At 45.3% G+C, this 9,210-nt stretch overlaps 1 protein-coding gene across 1 annotated transcript in view; it reads left to right on the forward strand.

The window, feature by feature from the left end:
* Positions 1-8,692, forward strand: part of NPC2 (NPC intracellular cholesterol transporter 2) — a 14,655-nt gene extending 5,963 nt beyond the window's left edge. The window contains exons 2-4 of the mRNA XM_045288177.1: positions 4,550-4,657; positions 6,315-6,487; positions 7,926-8,692. Of these exons, the coding sequence (XP_045144112.1) occupies positions 4,550-4,657; positions 6,315-6,487; positions 7,926-8,012 (368 nt within the window). The 3' untranslated portion in view covers positions 8,013-8,692. The remainder of the gene's footprint in view (positions 1-4,549; positions 4,658-6,314; positions 6,488-7,925) is intronic.
* Positions 8,693-9,210: the final 518 nt, after the last annotated feature.

Consider the following 9,210-nt stretch of genomic DNA (forward strand, 5'->3'; position numbering starts at 1 on the left):
AAAAAAAGGAAAAAAAAAGTTAAATACATAGCTTTGAAAAAAAAAAAAGAAAGCTCGGCCCTTGCGAAACTCGATGGAGCACAGGGGTCTCCCTGAATTGGAATCGGCTCCGAGACAACTGGCTTGAGCACATCGCTGGGAAGAACCTCTGAAGGGAAGGCAAGTTTCTGTTCCAAACCCTCAGGCTACGTCTCAGTTGGGAAATGCAGTGTCCACAAGCATACGCCAACATCAAAAGCATTTTGAGCCCTCTTCATGCTTCTCCACCGGAGTGGGGTTTCCGCAAGTGAGCTGGGGCTGGGCAAATGGGAGTTTTGCAATGTTTGTGGGTTTAGGCATGAGGACTTTGTTCTATTGACATTGGTAGTCCAAGAACCCCTTGTCAACCAGAAACTGCATGGAAGAGCTATAAGAATTACCTTTTTGTTCAGTTCCTTCTAAATCAGGTGGCCTAACCTTGGAAGAAGTAGAAGTTGGACATGAAAAGCCTTAACATAGGGGCGCAGCCGGAAAGGCAACCACCCCCTCACCTGTCTTGTACCACACATTTGTGGGAAACCTGGTGCTAAACATTCATAGACAACCTGCTTCTGGGCTGGGGTGTCGTATGTAGCAGAGCAGCTCTCTCACTGCAATCTACTGAGAGTCAAAAATGAAAGATACAAGTAATAAAAAAGAAAAGGCCTTAACAGAAGCCCTGCTTTCCAACATGGTTGTTGATTAAAGCCCAGGACTTCCCTCCACCTCCAGCCCAGTCCATAGAGGCACAGCATGGGTTAGGCCAATGGGCTGTTAACCAGGTCAGTAGTTCAAAACTACCAGTCACTCATGGAGAAACACAGGCTTTCTACTCTCAGAGATTTACAGTCCTAGAAACCCATTGGGCTGCCAAAACTTCAAAAGATGAGGTCTCAGTTCCTGTAAAGATTTAGTCACAGAGCTGCAAAGAGACAGTTCTCCTGTGTCTTATACGGTCACTTTGAGTTGGAATCAGCCTGATGACAGTGGCTTTGTGTTTGGTGTAAAAGTTCGGATGGACTGGAAGCAATTGCGTCTGCTTCTCAAATCGCTTGGTGTGCTTCGGGAAGAAAAGCCTCTTTACAGCTGGAGAACTTTGCCATGGTGAAGAAGCAAGCTGGAGGATAAGGGGCTGCGAGGTATTGTTTACAGGCCAAACTGGGGCATGGTGATTCCCTTTGAGTCAGAGTAGAGCTATGCTCCGTAGAGTTTTCAATGACTGATTTTGGGGAAGTCAGACACCCAGACAGCTTGAAAGACGAGCAGCCAGAATACACTTTAGAAGGAAGGATGGTGAAATGCCATCTCACTTACTCTGCACACATTAGAAGGGACCGATCTCTGGAAAATAGATTCATGCTTAGCAAAGTAGAGCATCATGAAAAAAGGAGACTTTTCAATAAATTGAATTGACCCTGGCTGCATCGATGGGCTCAAACCTACCTTACCATCGCGAGGAGGGCGCCAGACCAGGCAACACGTCATTCTGTAGTACACAGGAGTGCTAGGCACCTGGAGAACATCTAACAGTGGCAGAGTATTAGATCACAGATTGAAGAGCATGTCTAGTGTTACTCCTCAGCACTTTATTCTTTGCTTTTAGATGACGACGCCTCGTCTGTAAGTCATAAACCAAAGTTTGAAATATCTTAGAAATAGTATTGGCAAGTCAGTAATCTTCTAATTGTTTCAAATACCTTCCTACATCTGCCCCTTGTTTTTTAGACATATGCAATGCTTGCAAGTTTATTCTAAGACTAGTATAGATAGCATGTCCTGTGTCCTCTTTATCCTTCCAATAGTTCATCCCTTTCATCTCTGAAAACTCAAGGTCACAACTGCCTGTTACTTTCCAGCCAAAATGTTTCATCACTCACAGTGGGCCTCTTAAAGCTCCTCTGCAAAACAACAGGAGTCAACAACTGGAGCAAGCTCAGGGACATGGGAAATCGTGCAGTTCCCAGTACAGGAATGGTAGGTAGTTCCTCTATACAGAGTCATTCCTGTGTAAAAATGGAAGTTTCTCGTAGATTCCTTAGTTCACCACATCCCAGCAAATTGTCTTGAATCAGCTAATATCAAGATCCAAGACAGGAAGGGGGACAATGTAGAGCAGTGGTTCTCAACCTTCCTAATGCCGCGAGCCTTTAATACAGTTCTTCATTTGGTGGTGACCCTCCAACCATAAGATTATTTTCGTTGCTACTTCCTAACTGTCATTTTGCTGTTATGAATCAGGCGACCCCTGTGGAAGGGTCGTTCGAGCCCCAAAGGGGTTGAGACCCACAGGTTGAGAACCACTGGTGTAGAACATAATTTCAAATTCTTATAGAAACCACACTTTTTTAGAATCATAGATACAGGAATAAACTCCCCAAAACTGTTGATCCAGAAACCGTAATATTTAAACCTTAAGCCAAAAATATCTCCTGGAGTCTTCTTATAAATTAATAACAGTTTAGCTTCCCTGTAACAAAGACTGTCTTGTCTTGAGCATGAGGAGTCCTGGCGATGTAATGGTTACAAGTTGGACTGCTAGCTGCATGGTCAGAAGTTCATAACCACTAGCGGCACTGCAGGAGAAAGACAGGACTTTCTATTCCCATAAAGAATTCCGGACTTGGAAACTCACAGAGGCAGGTCTACCCTGTCCGCTTCGGCATGGACCTGATGGCAGTAGTGAGTGTGGGCATATGGTCCAGTGGACAGCAGCAGTTCAAAAGGGCAGGAGCCTTAGGGGACAGTAAGTTTATGTTCGTGGGGGAGGAGCAACTCAGAAAAAGACCCGTTACTCACAACTGGAAGAATGTTAAGGTTGAAATCCTACATATTTTGTTGTGTGTTTTCTCAACAGCGGCAAATAAATACATGCCATTTTTAAAAAGAAATCAAGCCGGTATCTTCTGGTACTTTTCTCCCCACCCCACTCCCATGCCTCTAATTAGAAAAAAAATCATGGTCAAGTCAATTCTGACTCACAGTGGCTCTGTAGGATGAGAAGTGTTTTCAGTCACTTCATATGCATGTGAAAGCTTTACGAAGAATTGATGCATTTGGATTGTGCTGGTGCGGATTATTTAAAGTACTACGGACTGCTGAAAAACCCCAACAAATCTGTCTTAGGAGAAGAACCACTAGAATGCTCCCTGGGAGCAAGCATGGGAGACCGGTCTCCTGTACTGTGAACATGTGATCAGGAGAGACCAGTCCCTGGGTAACGTAGCGGGCAGTGAAATAGAAGCCCTTTGACAAGAAGGGTTGACACAGTGGCTGCATTGATGGGCTCAAACATGAGAACAATTGTGAGGATGGCGCAGGACCAGCAAAGTGATCGCTTTGGGAAGCAATTCGGCAGCACCTAATGACAACAATGACCATTTGCCCTATGGCTCCTTACTTAGAGACTCTTAAGGAACTCCCCAAGAGCCTCAGCACCAGACAGACCCACAGAGCTTGCAGACAACATGAGCCCAGACAAGTCATAGCCCTCTCTCCTCTTTGAAACAAAGATGCTGAAGCCCTGGGTTATGGGAAAATTAGGTTTTCTCTTCTTCAGATTCTTTGGTCATCATTTTTCCTTCATCAGTAACTTTTCCTGTCGGTGCCACCCCGGGTCCACTCTCCACAGGGTCGCAGACAACATGACCACTAGAAACTGAAAACCCCTGAGTGGACTGGTCCCCTCAGTCTTCCCCACATACATTAACAGACACATCGTGAGTCGGCATGTGCTCTTCTAGAACCTGGAGTAGAAAAATGACCTTATTGCCGAGCTACCGCCTTGGTGTTTTAGATTCTAGACTTGCCTTCTAGCTATTTGGGTTAAAAAACTATCATGCAGTTTTCCTGAATGAAAAACTTTTAGCAAATGGTGAGTGCTTACTGTTTGCTGGGAAATGAATGGGGAATAAGGAAGCTTTGCATTCAAAGAAGGCTTGAGGCAAACATTTAAGTCTAAATTTGGCCTGTGACCCCCCTTACCGTCAACAATAGAAGACAAGAACCTAGTTCCTGTGGCTGTAGCTTACATGGATATGTTTGATGATAATATTTTGTGGATATGGGCTCTGGATATTATTTCGCTTGAGAAATGTTAACTTTCTCTTGTGTTCAAGAAACCACCCTGCATCCTTATTATCTGGCTTATAGGATATGATTTTACCAGTAAGATAAGATTCTGACTTTTAAATGAATGTTGACTTTAATCCCATGAAAGCAGAGAAGGGTGAGTTGGGAGTCTGAGCACCTTCCCATTCAGTAGTTAAACCCAAACCCATTGCTGTTGAGCCAATTCCAACTCATAGTGACTCTGCAGGACAGGGCAGAACTGCCCCTTTGGGTTTCCAATGCTATAAATCTTTACAGGCGTAGAAAGCCTCATCTTTCCCCTATGGAGAGGCTGGTGGGTTTGAACTGCTCACCTGTGGTTATCAGCCCAATGAATAACCATCTGTGTTACCATGGCTCCTTAGAGGCCAGCTTCGGTGGTTTACTTTTCCTCCTTTTCCAATTCATGTTTCTTCTTTTGCAGGGTCTGTGGTGGGAACTGTACAGGAGGTGGATGTAAGCCCATGCCCCAACCAGCCATGCCAGCTGATCAAAGGACAGTCTTACAGTGTGAATGTCACCTTCACCAGCAGTGAGTACAAGGACCATCACATTCATCCTAAAGCTTAAGTATAGTGAATGACTGTGGGGTGTGAGGAAGGGAACTGACCGGTAGGGGTTCTGTGAGCTCCCAGCCTACCCACACAAAGCTGAAGTTCACACCTTCCTTATACTGGGTTCCCAAGTGTTAATATCCCACAATCCATGGCTAGCCAGACTCCAACTAAGCCAACCGGAAGATTTCCTTGTTTCCACAAGTTCGAGACAGGAGCTTGGCTTGTCTCTGTGCTGTATTGTTCTCTTGCACAGCAAGTTTCTTCGGGAATATCACTTTGCAGACCCCAATACTTTAGACTTTGGGACACCTCCAGAATGTTCTTTCCAGCAGTATGCCTTTCAGCTATTGAACCTGTAATCTGCCTGAACCTACAGATGCATTTAATACTTCACAATTTCTGTCAGGTTTAGGAAATATGCTGGGGAGCCAAGAAAAATTCAAGAGATCTGAGCTTTCTTCTTAAACTTAAATATTGTTAGAACTTGTTGTTGCTTTCTTATACTGTATCTATCACTTTCAGATTCCCAAGACCGTAGACAACTGAGGATGTTTATTCCTGGACAGTCCATCTGTCTTGAATCCTTCCCTTATTTTCTATCCCGTGGAAGTAGATACACCATCTGATAGGAAATCTGGAAGTTCCTGTCTTCTCTTAAGCTTAATGACAACTTCTGAGTTATAGCAAGGCTCCTCTGTTCTCCCCGAAATTGTCCTTGTCAAATAAAATCATCCCCCAACCCAGAGAGAAAGAAAGAAGCAGAGTGGATACTCAAACCGTGCATAACTCTGGTGGCCCTAATTTTACTATGCCTAATTCCTTTTTCCATCTTGTGACTTGCCAGGTGGAAGTTAAGCCTCTTCCTAGTCTTCCCCAGTTTCTAAAGGTTTTACTTCTTTCCCCATGGTTAGAGCCGTGACGCTTCTCGGAGGACTCCTCATCGCATCTTTTTCCATGTCGCCTGTCAGTGGACTCCTCTGGAACAGGGCATTTGAGAATTCAGACACCAATCTTCTGAAACTCTTTAAGAGACACAGTACACTTTGACAGAGCTCTCTCACTAACTCGCTGCCATCGAATTGATTCTGACTCTAAGGATCCTACAGGACAGGGTAGAACTGCCCCTTTGGGTTTCTGAGACTGTAACTCTTTATGGCAGTGGAAGTCCTCTTTCTCCCATGGAGAAGCTGGTGGTTTCAAACTACTGACTTTGTGGTTAGCAGCCCAACACGTAAACACTGCGCCTCCACTTTGACAGAAGCCTGATAAAAATTCACTGTCAATGATTAGTGACCTTGTTGGATAAAGTTATTTATCCAGGTAACTGGACTGCAGGAGAAGTTCTAGAAGTCAGTAAAGAACAAAGAAAAAAGACTCCTCCCCCTACTGGCACCCCTCATCCCCCCAATTCAATACTATTTCAATTGTTAAAAGTGAATGTTGGGTCTGCACTCAGTGCTCAGCATAACTACAAAGGGAAGCAAACCTTGGGAATCAAGAGGGGGCGGTGTGTGTGTGTGTGTGTCTGTCCCCGCTCTATGGCTGGAGAATATATCTGAATGTTTTATTAGCGTTTGGAAATCAGCTGTGCCCCTTACCTCTGCCCCCCTGTGTCTCGTTCCCCTTCTGCAGAGACCAGCTCCAATAACAGCACAGCCGTGGTGCATGGCATTGTGCTGGGCGTCCCCCTGCCCTTTGCCATCCCTGTGTCCGACGGCTGCAAGAGCGGCATCAGCTGCCCCATCCAAAAAGGAAAGTGCTACAACTACCTGAATAAACTCCCGGTGAAGAGTGAATACCCCTCCGTAAGTGAGATGGTTGTTGAGGACCCCTGTTGCCCTACAGTGGGTTCACAGTGCCAGGAGAGATGGGCCAGGAGTACAGATTGGGACGAAGGCCGCCTGAGGCAGAGGAGAAAAGGAGACATGCTTGGTGGAAAGGAGTCACACAGTAGGGCAGATACTTTTTGTTGTATCCGTTTTCACTTTGTGAAACTCCCTACCTTCAGTCAATGCTGATTCATAGCGACCCCGTGTGGGTTTCCGAGATTGTAGCGGTTTACAGGGGTAGAAAGCTCAGTCTACTGATATTTACATTACGATTCATAATAGTAGCCAACTTACAGTTATGAAGTAGCAATGAAAATAATTTTATGGTTGGTGGTCACCACAACATGAGGAACTCGTCGCGGCATTAGGAAGGTTGAGAACCACTGGCCTAATGGTGAGCCTCAGCCTAATGAGGCCATTTTTACTTATACTATCCCTGTTTTTCAAATGAAGAAATTTGAATCCTAGAAGTTACACAATATAGACGGAATCTGCTCCCCTAGTAACTATCACAGCCCATACTCAGAGCTGGGCCTGTGACTCCGGCCTGCAAACAGTTGTCTATAGTTGGCTCTTACGAAACAACTAGTTAATGTTTTTCAAGTGAGTTGATGTTTTGTTTGAAAACCAACTCCACCTATGTTAATGTAAGCACGAGTGGAAACTCGTCAATGTGAACTGGCTTCTTGAAAGAGTTTTGAGAAGCATTATCACTCAAATGTGTCCTAAAGAAGCAACAAGAGAAGTAGGGACTAAAGACAAGCAAGTTGATGTCCACATGAGAAACTCTAGACGAATTGGAAGGGACAGCCAGGAGTAGGGGTGTTATAAGTCAAGGTAGCGATCTACAATGAGATTCATTGTTAGAAAGTAGTTTCAGGAAGTTCATGGAACCTATATGGCCACATCGGAGTGTTCTCACTGACATGATCCGTCACGTGGTGAAATGCCTTTAGACCATGCTTTATGGTTTGGCAGTTTTCTGTTGTCAGTGAGCTGCAAAGTTTCTTTCTAGCTAAGCACCCAGCCTTGTCACGTGCTGCTTTTCGTGATCACTGCCGGAAGCACTGACTCTTGTGTGCCAGGCACACTGGAAATTGTTTGAATGTAAATGTTTTACTTACCGTTGTCTGAGAGAAAAGAATGCTTTAGAAACTGTATTTGGTAAGGTAATCTGGTTAGTATTTGGCTCTAACGCCCATATCATAGCTATAACTTGGTTCACCCTCTTTATTCTTGGGGCCATAGCTCTGCCCACATCCTAACTAAGCTTGATGACGACATGACTTAAACAGAAAGCTAATGAGAGGTTAGGCACTTGATTAACCATCTGCAACCAGGATTCCTACTTAGACGAATTCTGGATTGAGGCTAGGTTCTATTTTCTTATTCCCTACTTTTTCTCGCTCTCCAGATAAAGCTGGTGGTGAAGTGGGAGCTTGTGGATGACAAGAAGCAGTCTATCTTCTGCTGGGAAATCCCACTGGAGATCACGTCCTAGAGACCCGGGTGCCAACTGTCTGTCTGGGCCTGCGAGGGCACCGATGGGAGAGGAGGAGGGGAGTGCAAGTGAAGTCGAATTTAACACGAAATTGGTGCCAGAAGATGAAAGAGAGTTCCAGACTGCTATTTTACGCCTCTCAGCCTCCCACACCATCTAAGAGCTCAGAATGATTGCCCTTTTGTGAAACTGTTTGGAGGAAAGACAAGAGATGAGACTGTCGGACCAAGGGATTGGTTAGTTGTCTCCACTGCGTTTTGCAGGGAGGGTGCAACCAGGTCAAACCTGAGGAGATTGCTTGGGCCTCTCGGATAACTTGCTCTCAGGCTGGTGACTCTGACTTGTAGGACAGCTCCCAAACCACATCTGTCCAGCTGAGATAGCGCTTCTGCACATTCTCCAAGTGCCTCCATCAGTTCTTTGCATCTGGCCAAATCAGCAGTCGAGCTCCATCGTTTGCCCAGGTGTGACCTGCCCTCGCTTTCCCTGCAGGGCGCTTTACCACGGGAAGTCAGTGCTGGCTGGCCGATGCTTGGTGGTGAGCTCCTGTCTCCTTCTCTGGCTTAGATGACTTTTTGAAAAATTGATTATTTGATTTTTATTTTTTTAACAGCATTAACTTGTGTCTCTTTACACATCTAGAAATGTACCTTTGAATAAAACCTACTTGTCAGTCCTGTTTTCTGCCTCTGGGCTGTAGTCACCGGCTTCTGTTCCTGAGCATATGTCTCTAGGTCCTGGAACACACTGACTTTCAGGAATCCTCCCCTCCCCCCAGTTCACCTAGCTAATAACTGCCTGACTTAAGTATTTTACACCAAGTGACCTTCTATTTTGGACAGTTTTATAACGTACCCATAAGGGGGCCTCAAAAAGTGTGGGAAGATTGAATGAAAAGATCATGGAGATGCCTGGGATAAAGTTGGGTTGGGTTGGAAAAGCCTCAGTTAAACAGGACAGGCAAACCATCCGCATGTGGCCATGCTGATCCTCAGTAGGAGGCCAAAGCGGTGTCCCAGGGTTCATGCCTCTGTGGCTGATTAGAGAACACAGAAAATGAAATTCGCCAGGAAATTGTGATGGGCAGCAAACCAATTCCTCACTGTCCCCGGTGGCTCTACGGAAGGGGGAAAGGGAGTCTGTGATACTTACACTATTGCAGATTAGAAAAGCCTACAGGATTGTTTCTGGGGCCCTC

Source organism: Echinops telfairi, unplaced genomic scaffold (assembly GCF_000313985.2).
Source record: "Echinops telfairi isolate 266 unplaced genomic scaffold, ASM31398v2 ScPeMD7_18;HRSCAF=68, whole genome shotgun sequence".
NCBI lineage: Eukaryota > Metazoa > Chordata > Mammalia > Afrosoricida > Tenrecidae > Echinops > Echinops telfairi.